Source organism: Hirundo rustica, chromosome 2, assembly GCF_015227805.2.
Source record: "Hirundo rustica isolate bHirRus1 chromosome 2, bHirRus1.pri.v3, whole genome shotgun sequence".
NCBI classification, from domain to species: Eukaryota; Metazoa; Chordata; class Aves; order Passeriformes; family Hirundinidae; genus Hirundo; species Hirundo rustica.
In genome coordinates, this window is record NC_053451.1 from 57974779 (window position 1) to 58000803 (window position 26025).

Consider the following 26025-nt stretch of genomic DNA (forward strand, 5'->3'; position numbering starts at 1 on the left):
CTTGCGGGGTGCGTGCGGCGCGGGCGCCTCGGCGGCTCCAGAAGATTCCCGGGGGTGACCGGCGGCATGGAGGAGGAGGCGGGAGCGGCATCGGGAGCGGCCCCGCCGCGGTGAGCGCCCTCCCCGGCCCTGCCTCCCCCGCGGCCCCGCCGCCCGCCCGCTGACGGCGTTGTGTTTCCTCGGCAGGTTCTCGGACGCGGACGTCGACCGCGACCCGGGGGCGGCGGCGCAGGTGAGGGCCGGGCCGGGGGCGGGGGGGCGTCCCCCGGGAGCCTGGGGCAGGTGAGGTCGGGCTGCAGGGGAGCCCGGCGCAGACCTGGCGCAGTACTCGTGCTGCTTGTGTGGCGAAGAGGGGGTGGGGGGGCAGCAGAACAAACCAACTTTCTCTTCCGTGTAGGTAGATGATACTTCACATAATTAAATCAGCTAAGATTTGTGGGTATAAAACCCCCGAGCTTATTGAAGAAAGGTATTCCATACTGGTTTTTATTCTGCCCTGGTCGGTTTTTTCCTCTCCGTATGTATTGTGGGCACCACTACTGAACTTCTTTCATCTCCACAGAAAATAATTTTTATGTAGTGCGAACGATCACTCCCTGAAGCACCCTCCCCACGGACGTGGTAGGGTCCCCATCACTGGAGGTTTTCCAGACACGAATGGGCAGGTTGCTAGATACTCTCATCTAGGCAGGCTTTCCCAGGAAAGGTTAGATAAGATGATCCTTCGAGGTCCCTTCCAACCTGGCCTGTTTTATGACTTTATCAGTTAATATGTTTTAATGTGTTTTCTAAGGTAATTTTTACTTAAAACATACGGTTGATGAGAAGACAGAACTGGAGGGTGGATAAATATTCCTATTTCACTACTTGGGAGGGGAGAGGATGTAAATGGTTAGTACTGCTTGAAGAGAGTGGGTGGTAGAACCATAAAATGATACTGAATTATCTTTCCAGAAAGAAAACAGTGAAGCTGAATTTTTCAGTTCTTTGGGTTTTAGGCTGTAACTTGTAGTTTTTCAAAAATTAAATGACATTTAAAAACCATTTTGAAATAGCCAAATCTATATGGCGTAATAAAACTAATTAAAGATTAAAAAAAAAAAAAAAAAAAAAAAGGTAAGTTTCACATTTTGTGCTTGGTGGTCTCTGAATTGGGAAGTCCCACAGCTTAGAGTAGCATTTTTCTGACCTAGGGGCTCAGGTGCTACTCCATGCTTTCACGGTCTTATGTCTGGTCTCCATGTTCATGTGCTCAATATTTCTAATCTGGGAGACAGTTCTGTAGACATGGTGCTATGTAATGTTTTCATACCTGGCTAGGCTTCTGTCCAGTTGGCCTGGCATTTCTGCACTGTGTCCTCAGGATTCTTGATTGCTTTAATACCTGGAGATTGTGCTTTGGCTTTCTGCACTCATTCGGATGCAATTGAAAGATCATCATCCATCTTTTAATACTGTCTGAATGACAAAGCTGTGAACTCATGAATGACTTCTCATTTTAAGTTGAAAGTGAAAATGTAGGCTACTGTGTGGAGACAGAAGACACCTTTAATTCATGCAAACTCTTAATCAAAATTTCCAGTGTATTCAGAAACAGATTTGCAATTTGGTCACATGGTAAGGTCCTTTAGAGTCAAAATATGCAGAAAGCACATACTTGATTGTGAGGACAAAGTCTAAGCTTGTTCTAAGTAACTGTTGCTGATGTCATAATCTGGAGTTCCCAGTGCTAGTCCAGCATTACTTGGCTTCTCAAATAGTTTACAGGAGTTACTTGCTCCATGTATGTGGCTGAGCGGGGTGTGGTGACTTACTGATAAAAAGCACAGAGAGAGACACGTTTCACACTGTTGAAAATGCTTGGCTTTGCTTTCCTATCATGAGGGTTAGTTTTATAGGAAGATTCATCATATGTTGCTGACGCTAATCAGTGCATCTGTCATCAGCATAAATCACAGGAAATAATGTTTGGGGGAGAGTTGATCTGTCAAAGCAGTGCCTCTGCACCTGCATGTGCCTGTGATGTTCAGTGTCAGAGTCAGACCCTGCTTGGTTTCTCATGTCAGAAGCACTTCACCTCTCTGCGTAACATGAACCAGTTTTAATACGTGCACTGCCTCACGTCCCTGCCATGTGGAATACCTGCAGCTGTATTTCCATAATGACAGCTGCTTCTGAAGGACTTTAAATCTCAGACAGGCATTGGTACAATTAGATCAGGTTACTGCTGTCTGCTGCCTACCCCTTTCTTCAGAGACCTCCAAGGATTTAGATTTATGTGCTGTACCTCTGTACCTCTTACGTAGTAAGAACTCGTGCCACTGCTAGAAGAAGCTGTTCTGGCCCCATAAGTCTTAGGTGGCATAAACACTTTATGTGACATCTTTTATAAAAAGACACTGGTCTGAATTAGAGCTAAGGCAAGTCCTCCTTCTCTTCTTTTTTCTCTGGCTTGGTGGGACAGAGTTTTGGTAAGTGTGCTGTACAAGTATTTCTGCAGGTTTAAAGTTTGTACCTTAGGTGTGTTCATGCTTGCTGGATTCCAGGTAGAGGTATGAGTAGAAGTCAGCTTAGCAAACATTGTTACTGTATTGTAGCAATGTACTGTAGTTACTTTTGGAAGACTGACTGGTTTCTGGCAAAGGGAAGAACTCTCACCAATAAGGAGGGAATTGGAGATGTTCTTTTCAGATGTGTGCTTCAAGTCACTATGATTTTATTCTGTGTGCAAAGTCATGAACTTTTCTCAGCGAGAGCAATGTGTTATTATTTCAATCCATATATCCAGTGATTTCCTTAACAAAGAACTTAAGACTTGTTTCTGTTGTGCAGTAATATCTCCTCTGAGCCCTGTGCTCCATACATCTTTCGTTCTCCTGCATTTGTGCTCAGCGTAAATTGAAACAATCTCTTATGCACTATAATGTGTTACATGGTATTTCATAGCATCTTATCCCCACACAACTGTTCTGACATACTGTGCATTGACTTCCAAATTCCTAATACTGCACTGCTCTCTCAAATCCAGCAGCCCTGCGTACAAGTACGTTATGAATTGTAGGAAGATTTTTGGAATAGAGAGAATCATCTGTGTTAGACTTCATGTTTAGAGCATTTGAAATCCCACTTCTTTTGCAGTAAGAAACAGTCTGCTTGAATTTGGTATAATTGGCAGATTCCTTGTATTTCAGGCTCTGATGTTTAGCTTTGTGCTTGAGAGCTAAGCAACAGGTAAGCAAAAATGCCAGTTAGGATTTTATCTTTTGAAATGTCTCTTAATTGACAGAGTTTGATACTATGTTTTTATGAGGGTTTCTGAAGTACCATTTTATTTTTTTTATGTGTGTTTACAGGAACTGACAACAGCTTTGGAAAAGAATCCAGATGATGCCGAGTGTTACTGTCAACGCGCTTATGCTCATATTCTTCTACAGAAATATGCTGGTAACATCTTCAGTCTAAGAATGCTTTTACAAGTGTATCATAGCACGTGTTTTACAGGAGATGTCTTCAATCTGAAGCCAAATACAGTAATGAGAGAAAGTGTTGTCTGTAACTTAATATGCTGGTTTGGGTTAGTGCATAATTTTGTCATGTTCTTAGGTTTTGTTACAGCAAAACTTTCAGTGAAATGGGTTTTCTAGAGTCCCAGCTTTCTATTTGATTCCAGTCTAGTATTATCTTGGCAGCTTTTTATAAGAAGACTACTTAGGCAGATTTTGAGATTTTTGTGTTATGTCTTCCATTGCTGTGCTCTTGGCAGAGACTGAATCCTGTCATGGTAGGAATGTGATAAGTGAGTAATGCCTGGGAAAAAGATTGACTGAATAAGATCTAGTTTATTTTTTCTTTCCAGTAAAAACCAAACAAACATAATCACACTTCAGATCTAAGCAGAGGATTTCGCTAAATGAAAGTCATGCTACATCTTACATAAGAGCTCTGCAGCTCTGTGAGGGATTAATGTGTGGCAGTTGTGGCTAGACTTAATTCAAACAGTGTGATTTGTGTGCAAGCTAAGAAAGATAACATAGTGCATCCTAGAAAAATATCACTACTTAAAGACTTGACAGTTCACTGCTTTTTGTAACATTATTGTGTTTCTCAACTTCAAACTGACTTTCAACAGATGCAGTTGCAGATGCAAAAAAGTCTCTAGAGCTCAACCCAAATAATGCTGTAGCGCTCCTTAGAAAAGGGTATGTATCATTTGTGGTACTTTGGGACTATTGTGATAATCTGTAGCTCAATACAAGAGTTTGGATTATGATTCTGTGCAAGCATTTTACAACACTGAGAATGAATAAATTCAAAGCCTTGCAACCCATTTGTAATAAAGCCTTTTAGTTTGGGGTGATTATCTTAATCTCCCTTACCATTTCAAAAACACACCTTTTGGGTAATTTAAATTCTTACCAGTCATTTTAACCAGTAAAGTATGCCATCTGTAGGATGTGGACTACACTGAAAAGTAATCATTAATTTCTTCTGTTTTTCTTTATTTGTGTCAGGTTAGGTGAATATCATATCAAAAACTATGCATCTGCTTTAGAGTCCTTCAGAGAGGGACAGAGGCTGGACAGTAAGTATTAAAGTTTCTCGTGTGTACGGTACTCCTTATGTTAAAACAGTGGGTAATGTGTTAGATTAAAATGAAGACCAAAGATTTTTTTTTTTTTTTTTTAAGGCTAATGTATTGGGTCCCTAACATCAGCTGTCCAACTTTTGGGAACCTTAATACAATCACTGCATGAAAGTATTAAACTGTTTAAAAATGTGTATCAAAGTTCTTAGCAATTAGTAGCTGATTTAGTTTTTTCTTTATAAGATAGGGAATGTTTTCCTGCTTCCTGGAGGTCTTGAAGATAAATAGTGTCAATGTCATAGTGTTAAGTGTCATCAAAAATTTTTGAATAGAGCAGGCTCTTTACATCTAACTGGAATTTCTTCTTAAACAGTTTGATAGATCAGTCTTTGGAAAGAATGTGCAACTTGGTGGGTATTCAGACTGACAAAGTGGATTTTTACCTTACATTACATACCACTTAATTACAGAAGCATATTTATTATATCTCTTTTCTTCTTACAGTGTTGGCTTTCCAGCTGGACTTGGGTGCTTTTTAACTTGGGACCACTTAGAACTTTTTTTAAAATCTGACTTTTTTCAATAAGCAGGACTGAAGTAGTTTAATCAGAAAGCTTTGGTTAGAACCAATGGGGAAGCACAAAACAAAGCAATTACAAGATGGTTGTGATGCCTTTCTCTTCTCTTATCTCCTATCCCCCATTACAAATAAAACCTCCTCTCTTCCAAACAGCAAGAAAAGATGGTAAAAAAAGGCGCCTTGAAAGGTTATGCAGAGTGAAGTGCACTAATCTGATAAGAATTGTCATGGTCTCTTTTCGGTGTGTTGTCTTATCTGTAATAGTAGTGGCTGGGACATACAGGCTTAGCAGAAATTTAACTACTTTGCATCTCCCAAATAAATGATGTAATCCTCTGCTTTAAAAGTGGAGCTTCATGCCGGTGTAAGCTAGTTGGTGCTTGATGCCAAGTGATCATGCTCCTTATTACTCTTGTGCTTGTCTAGGCTCTTCTTTCAGTGCATTAAGTCTGCAGAATAGTACTATTTTTAAAGTCTTTTCTCCTGATGAACGTGTTGAAATGGCTCAGCAAAGGGTCTGAGTGCTGAAGCCATCAGAAGTGAAGTGGCAGAGCAGTGTTGGGCCAGTGGTAGAAGGGGGATGCTGTGAAATTGCAGCAACTCACAGCTGTCAGTTTAGGCTGCCCTGGAACAGGAGCTAAAAATAAATTTCATGAAGTTCTTTCTGCATTGGTAGTTTGGATAACAGCAGAGAGACAGGTTTTTCTTTGCACTCTAGTCAAATTAGTAACTTTCTGTGAAAGGAAGAGGTTCCTTCCATTGACCTGTGTTGCTTTCCTTACTTGGTAGGTAACTTTTTGTACATCTCAAAGCTCATCACTGCTGAATTTAATTGAATGACTAATCTTTATTTTTTTATACTCTTGCCCCACCCCAGGCAACCAGTATCAGTTTGAGGTTTTTCATGTGCATGGATAACCTCACATTCTATTTATGTTGTAGAGTACAACACAAAGCTGCAGATATCTTTTTAGATAAGTCAGTGAATACTGGGGTCCTCTCAGCTCATTCAGAATCCCTGAAATACAGCACATTTTCCTATGTTGAATTGCTTCATTTCTACCTGTTTGAATTTAATTTTCTGTTGTTTTGCTGCTTACTCAGTTGAAGAGTTTCTGAAGCCTCCCAGCACTTCCTGATTACTCACTTATCTGGAGATGCTTTCTGCTGCGCTTCCTCTATCTCATTGCAAAATTCTGTGGCCTGCTGTGAGATCAGGAGTCTCCTGAAGGCCTTTTTAAAATTACAAACTTAGTTGATTCTCTTTCATATATTACCTAATTTGCTGGCAAGTTTGTATCAGTAACAGAATTTGTCTTTGTGGAATATTTCATGGATCCCAGGTGAAAATCGTGAGCATAGGCATTTTGGCAACACTATTAACTTCCAGTTAAATTCAGCTAGTGCAAAATGAGCAAAGCACAGAGGGAAAGTTTGCAAACGCTAAGCAGGTGATGAAGAGAGACTTCAGCTGTTGCTGCTGCCTTGGGAAGAGTTGCTGTGGTGGGGAATTCTTTGCTGGCAAAGCTGGTTTCTTTGCCACACAAGTGGGCAGAAGTACATGGGTACACGTTTCTGTTCTTCACTAACATAAGGGCTGTTATAAATTTCAGTCTGGGGTGCTGACAAGGATGAGCTTCCTACTTGTGCTCATCACTGGTAGGACTGATAGGCTCAGGCTACCACAGCAACCTTCCCGTTACCCACCCACAAGGATATCGAAGAAGAACTTGATGTGATGAGCTGTGGAATGTACAATGTTCCTTTATTTTATGAAATAACATTGGAAAGCAATACTCCTTTCGTTCAGCCATGCAGATTTTTGCAGTTCCTATTGCCTTAGTTGAAAAACAGGTGTAATCTGGTAGTCTTCTGTATGCTGTGTGGATTTAGGACAATTATTCTCAAATTTTCTTGGATTTTTTGCTGTAACCACTGAATGAATTTAGTAAAGCTGGAATGTGGCAACTTTTAAAAAAAACTTCTTACTTTTCTTGTATTCTATGATTTTTAATAAGTGAAGACACAGGAAGATTTTCTGAACTACAGTTATTATTAGAAATAAGTTACGTGGGAGGAGAATACAATTTTAGGAAAAAAAATTAGTTTGCCTCAAACTATAAAATGTGCCAGGATTCAGGGAAAGAGTGTGATCTTCTAGGAAAACAGGGAAGTTAACTTTGGGCTTTTCTTTTTAGTTTTGTATTGCATAGCAATCTAGTCATAGGCCATGGTTAAAAAAAGAATTGCTCACCTGCTGATGGAAGAGGCTGGATCAGTGGAGACTTTGCTTAGACTGCAAAACTTGGAAGTCTTTTTAGGTTACGGTGCTAAATTTTGAAAATATTGATTAATTTATGTTTCAGGGGAGCTCTGGAGTGCATATAATTCTGTGCTCTGGCCAAAAGTAATAATAATTTTGAACTTGCATGTGTTTGCTTGGGACTTTTTACTATTGTTTTCCAAGTATCTCCAAGATGGGAGATTCCACAGTCTCTTTGGGCTTCAGAGTTTGCCCATTCTTTTAGTAAAAAAAAATTATATAACTTAAGATGTCCGGTCAGATGGTAGAAAAAGAGTGGAGATGAAATGACTTGAGGGGCAGAAATTTTATGACCTAAGGTGCACTCAAAACTTATGTACATTTTGTATTTGGAGGGTTGGGGTACATTGTAGAGCTGCAGCAGTCAGACCTGGTGCTACATGCGTGTCTGCCTGGAACTCTTTTGTCAAGCTTCATGTCCTTGGCCTCGTAGTTAACAAGGTGAATTCATTTGTAAAACAAGAAAAAGCTTGGCTATTAGTAGTTGGTCAGTATTGTTGCCACCTTTTTACTTTATTCACTGTGAAAGATTTTTTGGGAATATTGTTGAAATAAGATGATTGCTCTGAGGTTACACTATCATCTTTTTAGCTATTTTCCAGTGAATTCTTCCTTCTATCTGGGAGGCTTCCTTCCAGGAGAGAGTAATTGATGTTTGTCAAAAGTAGCACAACTTTGGGTTGTCCTGGAGAGGAAGTGTGTGACTGTTTGAAAAAGTAATTTAAAGAAAAATGAAAGAAAGTATAAAACTGTAATTCTTGCTTTCTAAACAGCTACACAGGGGTTGAACAGACTGGAAAGCAATAGCATATTTGTGTCATTTAGACAAAATCTACTCTCTTACAAATTAATTAGAATTTTATTAAATATAACACATACTGGAGTTGTACAAAAATACTTAAAAGCCTAAGTGGAATGACAAAGCTTACAAGAACATAATAGGAAATAACACCTTTTTTAGTAAATTGATACAAGTTTGGGATGGATTTGTTCCTGTTGGCAACTGAGAAGATGTTTTCTTCATGCAATACATGTAATGCTTGAAGAGTTTTAATAGTACTGTGTTTGATCTCTTCTAGATGTAGATGATACCTTTACTATTTGGATTAAAAGATGTGAAGAAACACTAAATGGTAAGAAAAACCACATTTACTTAGTGAGGGATTTGATAAGCTCTGTGCTTGGAAGCTGTGTTAATGTTTTTTAAAGATTCACTGCTTTCCTCTTACTTAGAACAAAATAATTTTTCTTTTTTAGAGGTCGTGTTTTTCTGTCTCTTGTTTCTCTTGGAGTAGACACCCTTAGCACTTGTATGCGTCGTTGCAATTTATAGGAACATTTATATTGGGTTTTTAGTGTAATAATTAGCTGTGCCAGGAGAGTACCTATTTAAAGATCAGACAATCATAATTAATTTTAACTTATTTTCATACACAACTGTGAACTGATTTTAACTGTAGAAGTTATCTAAAGCCTACATCAAAATAAGTTTTCAAGTCTTGCAGAAGATAAAGTTGGAAAGAGGTAGAAATTTGGAGATTTTAGTGCTTGATACCATGTGGAAAGTACCATAGGTGCTAATGGCTGTTCTGGTAACTTAGCCATGGTAGTCACAGAGTGTGAGTGTAGTTTTCTTTCATACCTTCCTACAGACAGACAGCCCTGACAACTAACTCATCCACAGAGCTTAAGCTGCCTGGGGATTTTGATGAAAGAGAGCAGCATATCTGGTGCAGTTTTTTTTCCTGCACCTGTTGTGACTTTCCCTCCTCTCTGTGCTTCACACTGGAGAATGGGACGGTAGAACAACTTTGTGCCAATGCATTGACTGAAAACCAGATAGAGGAGAACCCTTTTGTGTTGTATAGGGATGAGCTTTGTGAGACATTTTTTGCTAGGTTTAATTTTATTTGGAGGAATTAGTTTAGTGATTGGCATGCGAGGTCTTTTTTGCAAAGTGTTACTTTGGGTGACAATTTCTTCTGAAAGAGGTTATAACACTCTTTAATGTTGTGTTTATATTTTGTATTGTTTTATCTGGTCCGGCTAGGTTCCCCTGTTTTATCCTGAATATTTACTCTCTTGTCTTTCTTGAACCATTTTCTTAATCCTCTGATACACCTGCAAAACAAAGCAAACCAACCGACCAACAAAGCAATAACTCTGATTTCTTCATTGCAGCTTAATTTTTTTTCTCTTTTTGTCAGTGTGCATTATAAAGAAGCAAAGGGAAAGTTTGTTTCTTTTCAGACATGTTTAATCTGAAATATTTTAGGAAAAAATACTTGGAAGAGGGGGAACTGAGCAGTAGTTTAGGTACAAGTACTGCAGTATATTTAGGGTCCTGTGAGTGAATTTCTCTGCCAAATTTCCACCTCATTCTCCGGTGGGGTTTCCCTAGTGTGAGATAAAAATGTGATGAGAGCTTTATGCTATTCCTGGGGATGGATGGATGATAAACCTAGTGCAGACTCCCAGAAAGTGATTTTTTTTAAAACTTTTGTTTCTTGTGATGTTTTTTTCATTAAAAAAAAGGCCTGTATCAGTTTCAGAAAAGTGAGGGAATGTAATGGAAAGATCCTTGATTCAGTTAATCAGAGCATGCTTTATATTAGAGTAGTTGGCTTGCACAAGCTGCTGATTGAAGTCTGATTAAAAAGTAGAGTGTCATGAAGGCAGAACACTAGAGGTAGAACTGATATGTTTTTACCTCATCTGCTGTTAAGATTGGTGTGAATGCAGGATGTCTGGAGTAGCTGAAGCAAGCTAGGGTAAGAGTGTGCCTTGTAAGTTCAGTATGTCTTTTTCTGAAAATGCATTTTTTTTTTTTCCCCAGCATCACAGACTGATTTGGTAAGATGTTTTCCTTAATATGTTTACTATTTTTTTTTTTGTTTTTGTTCTGCTAGAGTATATTTTCTGCTTCAGTGGCTTCACTTCCAAGCTTTAAAAAGAATCTCTCATATTGCGTGCAATTCTGAAGCATTTAACTTTTCTTCTAAACATGAGTGCCTTTGAGACCAAGGCTGCAAAATTTGAACCCTGTAAACTCTTAAGAATAGTTAACAAATCTGGCAATTACTGTGCATTCATTGAGGTAAATTTTAACTTTCTGGCTCGCAGTCTGCAGCCTAATTTACAAATTAAGCAGTTGAGGTTAATTGTGTTGTCAGTACTAACTTGATTGGGACTGTTAGAAAGTTAACTTTTTTTTTTTTTCCCAGAAGCTTGCAGGTGGTTTGTGCAGACATTTTTTCTGTTATGACCTGCTCAAGTTTCAGTTTTCTTTTTTTATTGGAAGTCTTTATAAGAAATGTTGAAATTGACCTCTCCTGTTTTGGTTTCTTTTTTTCCTTGGGACAAAAAAAAAAAAAGTGAGGGCTTTACATTGGCTAGTCTGCTCCCTCTTTAATAGTTATCTAAATTTTTAACGTTTTAGGAATAGGGTAGAAGAGAAAAATGTACAGGAAGCATGGTGATAATATGTAAAGACAAATCTCAGATTTAGAAGGATTTTGTGTTTGAAAGTTAAACCTTGAGTTCTCAGACCTATTTAGGTTTCCTTCATGATTTAGAGATTAACAGCATTTTCACTGGATCTTTTCCAGGTATACCTCTTATCCAGGAAGAAATTAGTTTAAGTTGAACTTAATTGCTATTTATAAAATATATTCAAGTTACAGACTGCCGTATTTAATGTAAATTGAAGCTTTTTAATTTGTAATTTGCCATAAATGACTAAACAGTGAAGAGCTTCACCTGTAAGCTAATGTTCACACATAAATCAAGGAAGGGGAGCAATTGGAATCAAGAAAAGGGGAGCAATTGGTGAAAATGATTTGTGCCTTGAAGAGTACTTCATGGTATATTTTCACTTACACTAATGTAACTTTCTTTCTAATTGAATGTGCTTCAACTAGAATACACAGCAGCAGCCTCTGCCACCAAAGATCAAGTAAGTTGACTTCAGCTTTACTGTGAAATTTAAAGTAATTGGCATATTTGCTCTTTGGCTTGGGGATTGGAGAAGCAGGATAATGACTGTAGAAGGTTTTTTTGAAATAACTTTAGAAATGTAGCAGTCCAAGGGAAATGTTTCTCAGTGCCATCACTTTTGTTCAGACTAAATGGTACTTTCAGGAGGTTAAACCTAACCAAGAGAGAGGGGAATAGCATCAGTATTCTGGCTTCTGTTTTCTCATTCTCATGCTGAGCTCAATTCAAAGCCTGTTCCATTGTGCCTGGAACAGGTAACGTTTTTGAGATTTATTAAAGATTCTGAACTAAAAAAGGAGTGGTTTAGGAAAGTGATCTAATTTTATATGCTGTGTGATCTAAAAAAGAAATAAGTCTTCCTTCTTTTTTTCTTTTTAAAAGATATGACTGGTACCAAACAGAATCTCAAGTAATTGTGACCATAATGATCAAGAATGCACAGAAGGATGATGTCAGCGTGCAGTTTTTGGAGAGAAAGGTGATTTGTATTGGTTATTGATACTCATCCCTAAATTCCCTGAGATACAGTACTCCAGCCAGTGAACGTTACATGCTGCAGCAGCATGAAAAGAATGGGGTGGGAGCTGTTCTGCCTGAGCCTCTCTTCTATACAGTTGTGCTGCACATGAGTGTATGCCCAGCCAGGTGATTTGGGCTCGGTGGCCGCAGCAGTGTCCATGGGACTTAAACACAAGCAGTATGAGGTGTGCATGCTGCAAGGGAACATCTGGTTTTCAGCTGCCTGTGTGGAGGGGCGGGGGAAGAAGTGATCTGGATTTAAACATTAGACTATACATGCATCTGGAGTAGGACTGGGCAGAAACAAGGTATTCTCAAAATAGGTAGGAATGAGTGATATTTTGCTCTAGGATGTTTATAGAAATATACTGAATATTGGTGCGTTTTTCTTCCTTTGGCACTCTTAAAATTGTGGCAGCAAAATATATTTTTTATGGAAGTATGGTAATCTCTTTAATGAAGTACCATATGTTGTACCAATGAATTTCATGTTTAATTTAGCTGACAGTATTGAAGAGTTAGGTTCTTCTCTTCATGAAATGCCAAAAGTACTTGGTTATTATCAGCTTTAGGTTGTTAAAACAGTCTGAGCACTTGATGTCATTTGCTTGTATTAGAAGAGAAGCTGCAGATTGTTTTCATGTTCCATTATTAATATGTTGATACTCCATTTATTGTATAATTCCTTCCCTAAAGACTTGAGATCAAGCTGACAAGATTATAGGGTTTTTGAGTATGTGTTCAGCAAGAGCTGAAATCTTCTGTTCATTTTTAAGTGTATCTTAGAAACACCTTGTCCAATAATGCAGTACGTAATGGCATGGTCTGAAATGACATTAATTTAATCACTGAATCTCTGTGTGAAATGACTGTCTTTTACGTGAAAATGGATCTGCTGTTGATGCCTTAAGTTCCAGGTAGCCTCTCTAGGCATCACTGTCAAAGATGACCAGAGGTATTTTTCAATTTTTAACAGATGAATGCATCAGTGAGACTTCCATCAGGTGAAGACTTCAACTTAAAGCTTGATCTTCTTCATTCTATAGTGCCAGAGCAAAGTACATTTAAAGTGCTTTCAACAAAGGTAAGCTTCTTAAAGTGTGAATTGTCTCTTTGACTGTCCCAATCCTGAAAACGTTTCTGTCCTATTGTCTTGTCTCTCTGCAATAGTCACAATATCTTGCTTTTCATATAGAAATGCTTTTTCTTTCTTCAAGGTGTCTTTCAGCTGGTGGGAGGCTTTCTAAACTTGTGCAAGTATCAGAAGTAGTGATATGATGGTGCTTATTGAAATGCAAATGACAGAGCTATGTTGAGGATTCTTTCACTTGTTGCTAGAGAAAAGACTCTGATCTTCACTATTAAAATTCAGGTATTAGGAAAGCATGAGCACCCTCTTACAAAACTTTCAGGAGCCTGTCTTGCCTGGTGAAGCATTGTTATCTTTGTGTGCCCAAGAAATAAAAGTCAGACTTGGAATATTTCAGTGAAATTGTTCTCTACTCTTTCATGGCTTCTCGCTGGTAAAGGTTATCTTTGTGGTTAACTGTCTGTGGCTTTTCAAGAGAATGTATTCTATGCTATTCCATGCTGTTCCTGGAAATAGTCCATGCCTAAGGACACTTGAAAATGGCATGGGGTGAGAGAATGCTTCTGTCTCAGCATTTTGCTTCTTTTATATTACAAGTATAGAAAAATGAGAAACAGTGGTCTGGCATAGCATTTCTTGTTGGCATAATGGATAGACAGTATGCTGTGTCCACAGAGCCAAGCCTGAATCCCCAATGCTGGAATGTGATGTCAATTCTTCTCTTGTATTTCAGCAGTGGTTCTGCAGAGCTTACAGAAATTCTCTTGTGTACTCAGGTTCCATTTTACCTGTTCCTAGTCTCAGAAAGGTACCTATAATAATCCTTCCATCCTTTCATGGAAAGGAGACTTCAAGATGGTATGAGAGGATTGCTGCAGAAAGTTGGTCATGTTTTTCCACTCCTTGGAAAAAAAACCTGGGCAGGTTGTATGATTGAGCACTTCACTTATTCCCCCACAGTGTAGGAGCTTACGTGGCCAAAGTATGTAGAAAATCTGGTAGTCCATTAGCGTTTGTATAAATTCGAGTGGAATGAGGACAGACCTTGTCAGAAGAGTAGCTGTGAGGTCCTGTTTTCTTTGTGTTCTTACCTAGCTTGTGTTATGCTTTAAATTTTGTTTTGAAGTTTACTGTTACTTTCTTAGGAAGGAAGCATCTACAGGAACTGAGTACTGTGAAATTCACTTGACTTTGTCTTTTCCACACTGCCATCTCTAACCTGGGCTTGTCTCTGAAATAATCTCTAGCAGTCTACTGCCTGGTTTACTTTGAGGTTCCAAAACTGGGGTGAAAGCCTGAGTTACGTTCAAGCAGTGTCTGAACTGTAAATATTTTGCATTTATTTTCAAGTGCTATTGTTCCTAAATACTTATGAGAGACTATTTTTGAGACCAAATGGGTAAGAGGTAACACAGAAGGTGTTCCAACTGCAGAAATCAGGGCTTCAGCTATCCTTACTTTTGCAGAAAGGAGTAGAAAGCTGTCTGTAAGGGCGTAGTGAAGGAATGCAGTTGAAGCCATGCCCCAGCTGATTCTTGTTCTGACCACCAGAGGGAGTCTGGAAGAAAAAAAAAAAATAAAAAGCAGTTCTGTGTTAAGTATGCAAAGACTTCTTTACAGGTTTAGAATATTTTCCTTAGAAAAATATTAAGCGCTTTAAGGGAATGATGCAGCCTTAATGTTTGATTATCAGAAATTCAGTTTTCTTTTCTTAGCTTTGTGTATATACTTGGGTTTTATCAGCAGCATGGAAAATAGGCAGATAGTACTTTGAGGAAATTAATCTTACTGATTAAAACTTCTCAAACCACTCACATATTATTTTGTACTATTTACATGAAGTTGTTTTGTAAGAACTTGCAAAGAAAGACAATCTCATCATCTTCCCAATTACATGAACTTGTTATTATGCATTCCTAAAGAAGTTGAGTTTTCATGGGCTAGAAACAGATCTATTCATGTGGATTACTAATTTCAGGTGAGAATAACTTCATTTGTTCATATTGCTTTATTTTGTGCTTCTGCTTTGAATGTGTGAGCCACATTGCCACTAGTATCATGTAGTCATCACTGGGCAACAGAGACTCTGGCCTTTATTTTTCATTCATCTGAACAAATATATGAGGAAACAGTGGAACGTAACGTATGAGCAGGCTGTGTGGTGGATAGTTTGGGTCCATGAACATTGTACAGCTAAAAAAATTAATGGATAGAGAATGAAATAGCAGAGCTGGCAGAGAATAGAACAATCCTGCATATTTTGGAACTAAGATGAGCTGTAGAGGGTTTTCTCAATACTGCTTGAAATTCAGCATCACTTGACACATGCAAAGGCATGAAGGTCAAGATCCAAATTCAGGTGGAGAAAACAGTCTTAACTGTGTTTGCAGAACTACAAATTCTAAAGTGACTGCAAAGAGCAGACACAACTCACAGACTCCTGAATTGGTTCTTTCAGTGAGTGTTGACACTAGTGAAAAATACAATTGCTAACATAAGGATTGTTTCTTTCCCAGCAAGGAAATGAAAATTATATCTTTTTATCAATCCATGCTGTAGCAAGCTCTGAGATACAAAGTCTGTTTGGCAAAAAATAGGACCAGCAAGTGTTACAGAGGTAGCATGGATAGATATTTTGAGCTGTTTTAATAGTTTCTGTTGGAGGAGCAGAAATAAAATAGTGTTTGTCATCTGCAGACACTGACTTCAAGCTGTGAACTAGAAGGTGTAAAATATTTGATGGCAACTCAAGAACAGCATAATGTATGGATGAAGTCCAGTTTTCAGATAAAATCTTAAATTTGACTTCGTGCTTCAGGCTGCCTTGTATAGTGACTGTATCTATTATTGCCATACTTGAAGCCTTTTTATTTTTTTTAAACCTAATGAGAAAATGTACTTGTTCAATATTTAACACCGCTGGCAAATTCAGCTTTGAGTTATGGTTCCTGCTCACATTGAGTGGCAAGTTGCTTAGAGCTGCCTCTTGTTGTTCAGCATTTAATTCTGATGGTCTAAGGCCTTAGGTTAGTGTTTGTGTTAGGAAATGCTGAATACCACTGAACTGAGCCCTTCTCTTGCAGGTACTGCTGTATCTGCATAGCATTTTGTACATTAACAGCACAGTTGATTGATCATAACTAGATCAATTGATGTAATTGATTGTACTCCTCATCTGTCAGAGGTGTCTGACTGTAGCAGTCTGATCAAGCAAAAAGTAACAGCTGCTCCTAAAAGCAGTGTAGAAATTGGAGATTTGTGTCTTACAAATGGAATCTTGAAAACTGTGTTGCATTCAGCATTTCACTGGAGGAAGGCACCTTTAGTAGTGCTGCTTGGTTTTTTATTTCTTGCCAGAAGAGGGAGCCAAAATGCAAAGGCTGGATTAGGTTTGCTCTGCGCAAGTTGCCTGCGTGGAGTTACCTTGTGGCTCAGGGTGCTTACTGTCATCGTGCTCCCTTCATGGAAGGAAAAAGGCATAAAAAATTAAATGAGTGCCTGAATATGTTTAAGAAAAAACTAGTCAATTTGTATCTGTCCAGAAAATATGTCAGGAAAGTAGAAATGTACAAATAGTGTAAGGATTTCTACTGTTATTAAACATGCACAAGCAGCCTCACTTTCTTTTCCCTCTTCTGCTCAGTCTATCAGCCAGTGTATTTGGGATTCCAGGGGAATATTCTGCAGGGTTCTCCTGGAAACTTGTGTAACATGAGCAGTTTCTATAGGCCTTCTGATGATTTCTACGTGGTTTTCTCCTCAGACTTAGAAGAGGAGAGTGAAGATGACTATGTGCTTTTTAGCATGTGTGCTTATGACCTTGAAGGAAACTGGAGGTAGTGCTTTCTGGTTTTCCCCCTATCTACGGATAGACTGAGGGCAATTACTGTGACTTCAGTTTGTAGTGCCCTGGGCTTTTTGCAAGCAATGGCTTGCAGCAGTGTAGAGCCATTTGAAAAGGTGATAAAAAGTGGTTTCTTTACCTCAGAAATGTCCTTTAATTAGAGATCAAAGCCCTGCTGCAAACTGGGGAGGTGTTAGGAAGCTTCAGCCTCTTCTACAGTTGACATTTTTTGCTTAATAGAGATGTCTGAGGTAGAAGCACACTCTCAGCAGCTTCATGCCAAGAATATGGTTGTGTACATCAGTGGAATGTTGTTTTTTTCCTAGAACCAATATTTTGCTTTGCAAATGCTGAAATATCTTGTGAAGCTAACTGGAACTGATGCCCGTTGCTGAATGTAAGGGAAAAGGTAAAGAGTGGAACTGTTTCGTTTCACATGTTCTTGGACTGTCATCAGAATCTCTATTCAGAGGCAAATGTGCACAAATAGATAAACAGAGGAATTTATTTTAACTGAAGTTGAGTCTTACTGTTGCAGTCTGATCCTTAAAAGATACTTCCCTGTTGAGGGTACTTTTAGGCACCTGAATGCAGACTTGGTGGCTCTTGTGTACTTGTTTTTCTGTGAGGGTTTAATGCAGATTGATATCTCCCATGTATATTCTTGAGAATTTTCTATAAATTATAAACTAATATTTAAGATGAATGGCTAATTTTCTGACATTTATTACATCTTTTTAGGCAGGGATGGTTGGAGCAATTTCTTGGATATACCATATAGAAACCTTCACTATGATTGGCCTGATATTTACTTATTTAACAATAAGTTTGATTTTATTCTTTTCCTTCTGTATAAATGAAGATGGATGTGAGACAGATTTAAACTTGCTAATACTGTGAGAACTGTTATTTTATACATGTATATAAGTCAGTGCCAGTGCTTTATATTAATGCATAAAAGAAAATGATACGTAGGGAGTTTATCTGTCTTGAGAACTGTTGGAATAATGATGGTTTTCATGGAGAATAAAGTGACAAATAGCTTTAGAATACCAGAATGATCTGTGTTGCTAGCTTCTCCTCTGAAATTCAAAAATTTTGTTGGCTGTGTAATATCAGTCAGAGGAAACTTGAACCTTTTTCCTCCATAGTACACAGCTGGCAAAGAAACAAAATAAATCCCTTCTATGGCAGTATACACCCTATAGAAGAAAATTCTTAATTATCATTTGTATGTGATAATACTGTAGAATTATTTTCATTTTAATATATTTTGTTTAAAGTTGTGGACCAAAAATTCTGGAATTTAGACTACAAGCAATATATAAAAGGTCTTTGAATAATTGGGACACAGAACTGTAGGCACATGTGCTCTTAGAGGTACACTTGGATAGGTCCTATATTTTTAGAAGGTTGTACTGTTTCATCCTACAAAATTCATGAGATGATCACAAAAGGACAACTCTAAACTCTTACAATTCACGACTCAGAGAAGGCAGTCAGTAGTTCAATAAATAACAAAGTAGTTGATTAGAAACACTGAATTCTTGTTTTCATGTGTTTGATACAGCAGAACAACGGAATTGTAAAGGGTATTTTTGCTGTGTCTTAAAATTAATGGCTGGACTATTGCTTAACCTTTGCCCGGTTTCCTTCATCTGATCAGAGCTTGACAGAAATTTGCCAGTGGTAAGCTTTCCCTTACCATGGTCTGTAAAATGTACAGTTTGCTGTGAATTTCTCCACAGTAGAAATTAGGAAAAAATAAACAAAAAACCCAAACCCTTGCTGTTTGTCAGTGTATTAGGGTGGAAGATAAAAAATTTTCCCCTTTTAATGTATCTGTTAGACTGACACTGCCTATCCCAGAATGTAAGTTCAAGTAAAATCAAGTTCATCAGAGGTTTCCACTTTTTAACAGTGAGTATCTACCTAGAAAATAAATGTTGACTAGTGTTGTGTTGATCTTTACCAAAGGGAAGGAATTATTTCTTAAAACTCAATTAAATGCTCTTTTACACCAGTCATCTTAAAATAAGGTGGTGTTTTATTTTTATGCTATCAATGAAATGATTCAGAACAGCTTTTGAGAGTAACTGTAGTGTCTTTTTTGATAGCTAGCACTTGCATTAAGCCCCAAACAAGCATGTCCAAATCTCTGGTAGGCTTTAAAATATTGATTATTTTTATGACTAGAAAACTCTGAGTAGGAATTTACCTGTGTCCTTTCTCTGTGGGTGGTGTTTCTTCTAGACAGTAAATCCCTCATTTGACCCCCTTCTCAGAGGGGTAGGTTTCTCTTACCCTGGTATTTCAAACAAGTAGTGCATGAATTACTCTCAATATATCTTTTCCTTTCTGCTCTCTTTGAACCCCAAACACAAGGGACTTTAAAGAGAAAGTGTATTATATCAGCATGGGGATTTTTATCAATCTGGAGTACCATGTTCCATTGTAGGCTTACCAGTGCAAGAAAGGCACTGATGTTGTGAAGCAAGTCCTAGCAGAGGGCTGCCAAGATGGTCAGGTGGCTTGAGCTACAAGGAGAAGCTGAGGGGTTAGGCTTATCCTTAAGTGGCATGCAGAGCATCTAATTTGCAGTTAAATTTTCCTGTCTTATATACTAAAGTTGACACAAGGCGCACAGGCATATGTTTAATGAAATATAAATGTTGAATCAAAGTAGTTGGCAAAGTGTTGATGTATTTCTCTTGCCCAAGTGAATTTTTTTCAAAGGAGAGAAAAGAGCTAACAGTACTTTTTCACTAGATATGACATAAATGTCTGTGCTGATGTGTTACTTTTCTATGTGATAGCTATCAGTATCTGTACTAAAACCTTCATTAAAATGCATTTATTGCCATTTGTGCGCGTAATTGGGACTCACAAAGTTGTTCCTTTTTAGATCAAATAAAGCTCTCAAGTTGAAGAAACATGTGCCTTCACAGAACTTTATAGCTTTATATTTTTGGAAAATGTGGTTGTATAATGGTATGAAGTTAATGATTTCCCTAGCTTTCCTTCTGCCTGCCACTTCGCCTAATGAGTAACTTCAATTGAAGTGGATGTAGTAGACAGAGTAGAAGTTGAATCATGTCACAAATACATTCTGTCTCAGTTCTTCAGCTGTGTGCACTTCCAGCTTGGCAGAGTTGAAATGGTTTAGAGTTAAGAAATCTGCATCTTACATTGGGAATTAGTTTGTGTCATTGGCTTCTCCTTAGGGATGTTTATCATGCAGTTCTGGTTTAGGGAGTTTCAGAGAGGGAAATGTAAGAGCTAGGAGATGAGAAAAGAAGGGGGACTACTGGAGCGGCAAAACTAAAGTTCTTCCTTATTTTCTTCTTTTTATGCATGGGCAGAGTACTGTGATGAATAGCCAAAGGACTGTTAGCCGATAGTCTTTATAAGCACTCGTTGAAAAGGATTGTATGAGAAGAGAAAAAGTCCATGTTTAGTAGCTCACATAAAGGATTTTATTGCATTAGAGATCATTTTTGGTGTGGATCAAATAGTCTGTGCTTGAGATACTGGAAGATATTGGTGGAAAGCCTGAAGTGTAAGGGCAAAGCAGTTGAAAGAAAAAATAAACAGAGAAATTGAAGAGGTATAGAGGAGAGCAGTTTCAGTATCAAGCATCTGCTTTTTTTTTTTTTTTTCCCCTCTCCTAAAACATGTTGGGGGATGCACTAATAAGTAGTGTATAAAATCTTAACGTTAGAGCCTCAACTGAAATGCACAACTCAATTATAGTCTCCTCAGGTTGAGAAGAGTTTATATAAGAAACAGAGGAGAGTGGTTTTAAATTAATACTCATGTTTCACTTGTAACTAATTAGTTCCTTTGTAAGTAGCTAATTAACTTAAATGTTTGGCTCAGGAGATCCAAATCCACTGGGGAAAAAAACCTGCTAGTTTAGCCACTTGTGGAACTACTTGATTGTCTTATATGTAGATATTCAAGTATTTTTTGCTTCCTTAAGCTAATCACAGAGCATTAGATTTATGTGTGTAGGTGCTAAAAAAAGAACTTTAAAGTTGCAAATTTCAAAATGTTTTTAAAAGAGTCCAGTGGAGGTAGCTTTACTGACGTCTTTTGTTTTGCTGAAGAATAATCCTTCTGCATAGTTTAACATAAATCTCCACATCCTCACAGGTTGTGATATTAAACTCTGGAATACAGGCCTTTTTTAGGGATGGTAGGTTGGTCATCCAGACTAATGGCATTTTGATTTTATTTGGTTATTTTTGGTGCTGTGATGTTATTTTAAAAACAGATACTCTGATGCCTAATTTGTGACTTGTAAAGTGGCTGAAAATATTGGAAAATCCAACAGATGCAGGAAGTAGGAAATCAAATACACGTGGGTGTTGGATTTACAAGTTTACTGAACCTCTCCCCTGCTTTGAAGGACATTTCATGCCTCTTATCTTAAACTTTCTGTTGTTCTCGGTACTTGTTCATGGTGGAGAATAAGTATTTAAACTTATCTTGGGCATTTGTAGCTTCCCAAGGGATAAAAAAACAAAAAGAAACATTCATAACTGAATATTCTGTTTCTTAAAATTCATCCTGATTACAAACAATGGAAGCATTGAAACTTCAATGAGCTAATACTTTTATTTTGGTAAGATACCTCAGTCTGTTGCTTACCAGTGATGGATTTGAACAATAGTTTAAATAAAGTTCAAATTTCAGATCAATATAGTTCTTTGCAATGAGCTTGCTGTTTGATTCTAAGGTTAGCTTTTACAGTGGTGCCTTTGTTCTTGGGTCTGCAGGGATCCCCAGGTTGTCGTGGCATTGGGTAGAGCTGCGAGCTTGCTTCTGCTGAGCTGTTCGCAAATAAAGAAGCACTGAAGTTTAGCCAGCACTGATTTCAGTTAATTAATAGCATTGCATAAACTTTGTGACATCTCCTTAAGTGGATTGGAGTGACATTAGACAGTCCTTGTTTTGCAGACATTGTTTTGCAACTTTGTAACCCTGGAACCAGAGGAGAAGGTTAATTATAAAAAAAACCCATTTCAGTATGGTTGTCTAAAGGGATTGTGTGAAGTTGTGAACAGGGCATGACATACTTCACTTAATTTTGTTTCTCCTATGATAATTGCAACCACATCCATTTTTAATTGCTAGTTTTGTCAATGAATACTCAACAGTTTTCTCCATAGCAGTGTTTGTTCATTGAACCAAATGAGTACAGCTTCTGAATTTCTCCATTGGGAAGATATGCATAGTCCCAGGGTGTTTCTCTGGTTTGTGTACTACACATCAAACATGGAATTTTTTGGTAAATGAAATGTAAACTTAGATAAAGTTGGATTTTGTAGTCTTTCAAAACTGCTGCTTTTTAGAGCTAACTGCCAAGAAAAGGATGCTTGAAAGGCAATACTTTGGAGCCTGGCAGTGTAGAGACATTGGGACTGATCATTTCTTTTGGGATGCCATAATTTACAAAAGGAACCAAGTGAATAGTAAGCAAAAGAAAGTTAAGTGGTCCTAAACAAAAAGGTCTGATACAAAAGCTGGGCAGGCACTTGGGAGCTTTTTTGATGTGTGACTTGAACTCAAGTAACTTTGTCTTGTAAGGTAGGTAAGTTTGGCTGTGATACAGGCTTCGTATTAGAGGCTGTGTTTCTAAAACCAAATGTATGTATTTTCTTATAACTACAGGATCCAGCTACTTTGGAGCTGCTTGGCAAAATTTTTTTGCATCTGGATTAATTTGTTCTTTGTCTTGTGCTTTGTAGGTTGAGATAAAAATGAAGAAGCCAGAGGCTGTAAGATGGGAGAAGCTGGAGGGCCAGGGAGATTCTCCTAAGTTAAAACAATTCACACCAGGTTTGTTCTCTGAACTACTAAGTATTAAATGGCTTATTTTTATTGAGTTACAGTTATTAATAATAGTTTTGCATTAAATATTGTTTATAAAATCACAGCTTCCTATTTGCAATGAAAAGCCTAATAATCTTGTTTTCACTGCCAACAATTGACAGAAAGTCTGCCAGCCATTAGTGAAACATAGCAATTAAATTTAGTCATAACTTCTGTTAATCTGATGAACTGGTAAAAGGGTATTTGCTTGTCATTAATTCTGCTTATCTGTTTGGGTCTCTGTTTTGCAGTTCTGTATGTTGTGGTTTAGGAATGGTACTTCCCAAATCAGTGCCCCACTGGGTCCCTCCCAAAGGACAATCTCACAGTCTCACTCTCCTTTACCTTCCCCTTTCTCACTGCAGTGGGATGGAGTTGAGACTTGCAGGCACAATAGGTGAAGGGTTGAGATAAAAACGGTTTACTGGAAACCGCAATTAAATTAGAAAACTGTAACAGCAACAACATTAATTATAAAAGTCTGCAAAAGAGAGAGTGATTTACATGCAAAATGCTCCAGTGGACCCCACCTGACAATGACCCGATGATGGATGGCTTCACCCTCCCCACACCTTTTTCTTGACTGGAAGCCCTGTCCTTCTGGGATGCCAGAGTCTCTTACTCCCAACCCAGCAGTGATCTGCCCTGGTGGAGAGTATCTTCCTGGCCATGCCCACAGAGCTTCTGGCCCCACCCCTCACCACTGCTGCAGAAAATTAACTCTGTCCTGGCCAGACCCAGGACAGCAGTTGTTATGTTATGTGACCTGTTGCTTAAGTATTGGATTTCTCTTGGAAACTAATACATTGGAGTTTTTCAATACAGATAAGCATTCTGTCTTTGACAGAATTTGAATTTCTCGATTAACTGATTTCAGGGTTGGTTGTGGTGTGGTGGTGTGTGGTGTGTTTTTTTTTTTTTGTTTTTTTTTTTTTTTTTTTTTTTTTTTTTTAATTTAGCTCAGCTTATTCTGTGGCTCTAGGCTGCTGTTTTGGGGGTTTTTTTTCTGTCAGCTGGTATCTCTTGCCTCATTTTGATTTAAAATATCTGTGTTGCTGTTGGACAGCTTTTTTGGTGTGTGTTGGATAACAAAATTATATAACTCTGTTTACCTAAAAATAAGCTTCTGCATTTCTTAGTTTCCTTTATTTTTATTACTGCAATGCTTATATCAGTTGGAGGAGTCTATTTGCATTTTCATGTCCCATTATCATCTCTGATTCATCAGGTACATGTGTCTGTGTTCTCTGCCACTCTCCAAGTCGTGAGAAAATGCTTAGTTAACTAACACTCCTGTTTTCAGATACCCAGCACTTATACCCATCATCATCTCACTATACAAGGAACTGGGACAAACTGGTAGTTGAAATCAAAGAAGAGGAGAAAAATGAGAAGTTAGAAGGAGATGCTGCTTTAAATAAACTCTTCCAGCAAATCTATTCAGATGGTACAGATGAAGTAAAACGTGCCATGAACAAATCATTTGTAAGTCTTCATTCTTTTCTCTGAAAAAATGTGTGACTTTTGCACACTGATATGATTTACTAAACTTTGCATATGTTGGGAAAAGCCTCCATTACCAAAATTTTGGGCCTATAAGCGAACAAATTTTGGCCATGGTTCTGTTGGCAATACCGGTACAGCGACTCACTGAAAGCTACAGGGCTATACACTAATGAATGTGAGTCTCTAAATCCCAGGTTGTGCTTTGTCACTGCTCTCTTCATTTCACTCAGTGTTATCAAAGGAAGTACAGGTTTGGCTCATGTAGAGCTTGAAGAGTTGCCAAGGGGTGAAAGGATCGAATTCCTCTTGATTGCCTGGATCTAGTTTAATTTGTAGTCATCACAGGCAAGAACGTGACTGGCCCTTTAAAAGCTTCTTGTTAATGAAGCAGCATCTCACTGTGTCCAGTAGTGATAAAAATACTGTTGGGCTGGAGATTATGGAATGATGGCTCTGTCAAATTTTATTTCATAGGTACACAATTTCTGTGTAATCACTACTCTTTGAAGTTTGCTGTAGGAAATGTGGCTTTTATATTGGGAGAATTCTCAGCAAACTAAACAAGCTCTCTCTTGTATTGCAGATGGAGTCTGGTGGCACAGTTCTGAGCACCAACTGGTCTGATGTTGGTAAAAGGAAGGTAGAAGTAAATCCTCCTGATGACGTGGAATGGAAAAAATTCTAATCCTATTTCTGATCTTTACCATCTGTGTGTTGCCATAATCATGTACTGACCACTATGTATGGACATACCATTCTTGGATTCAAAGCACTGAATGTTCCCTTGAAAACAGGAATTGTCTGTACATCTTGTGTGCTTAGAAATTCCTTCATCTGCAGATCTTAAAGATATACTCAAGAGTGGAACCCTATTTTTATCATCTCTGTCTTAATTTCTGGGAATTGAGTCCATCAATCCAAATTTTCTACCACCTTTATCAGCTCTGCTGTTTGGGATAGGGTGATCTCTAATGGCTGGTCAGGATTATTGCCTTACACTTGGTATTTCTGTTCAATAACTTATTAGATCTTGGCAATTTGGGGTAAAAACACTTCTCACAACAGTGTTAAAATTGTTTGCTCCTTAACTCTGCTAAATAAAACTGTAAATACAACTTTTTCTATAAGGAAGCTGCTTTATTTCGTTTTTACTATTTTTTTTTTTGGTAGGGGAATCACTTAAAGCATATAGGTTAGGATAAGGTAAGGTTGTGAAAGTACTGCTTCAGAAGAAAAGCTGGCAGGTATAGGAGCAAAATGTGCATTCAGTGAAGAGGATGAGATTACTATGCTTGATGCAGACACAAAGTACCCACTTTAGAGTCCTTCTGCCTGTGTGATAAGTTTAATTGTAGTCACAGTCATGGAAGATAGCAAATTTGTTGTGACTGGAAATTTTTACAGAAAAGTAGGTCCTCTGTCTACCTTTTAAATTCAAGATAAATTTACCTGGAATCAAAGCAGCAAGCAGTTGCTTCAAGTTATATAATTTCTGAATACTAGACATGGTTAAAGAACAACTTTTATGTCCTTAATTGTTTCCATCAGTGCAGATTTATTGTCACGATCAAACTGTAAATTACAATAGAGAAAAAGAAAAAGAATTGAGAGTCTCTGTACTCTCTGTGCTGGTACTTCCTGAATACAAGTTTGCAGAGACCTAGAGATGCTCAAAAGCCATCTGGATATGCTCCTGGGCACCTGG

General features: G+C 38.1%; 1 protein-coding gene across 1 annotated transcript; it reads left to right on the top strand.

Moving 5' to 3' along the window:
* Positions 1–25447, top strand: SUGT1 (SGT1 homolog, MIS12 kinetochore complex assembly cochaperone). Its single transcript, XM_040056561.2, has 13 exons — positions 1–110; positions 187–232; positions 3354–3444; positions 4130–4199; positions 4512–4582; positions 8568–8621; positions 10325–10341; positions 11409–11443; positions 11866–11962; positions 12980–13087; positions 22691–22781; positions 24118–24299; positions 24904–25447. The coding sequence occupies exons 1-13, from the start codon at positions 67–69 to the stop codon at positions 25003–25005; spliced, it is 1008 nt and encodes a 335-aa protein (XP_039912495.1). The 5' UTR covers positions 1–66; the 3' UTR covers positions 25006–25447.
* Positions 25448–26025: the final 578 nt, after the last annotated feature.

Bases quoted from the DNA above. Each gene is read 5' to 3' on its own strand.
- SUGT1 (XM_040056561.2), top strand. From the start codon at position 67: ATGGAGGAGGAGGCGGGAGCGGCATCGGGAGCGGCCCCGCCGCG. The intron at 4,583-8,567 runs GTAAGTATTAAA...GATCTCTTCTAG, and splicing joins AGAGGGACAGAGGCTGGACA to ATGTAGATGATACCTTTACT. The intron at 22,782-24,117 runs GTTTGTTCTCTG...TCCTGTTTTCAG, and splicing joins GTTAAAACAATTCACACCAG to ATACCCAGCACTTATACCCA.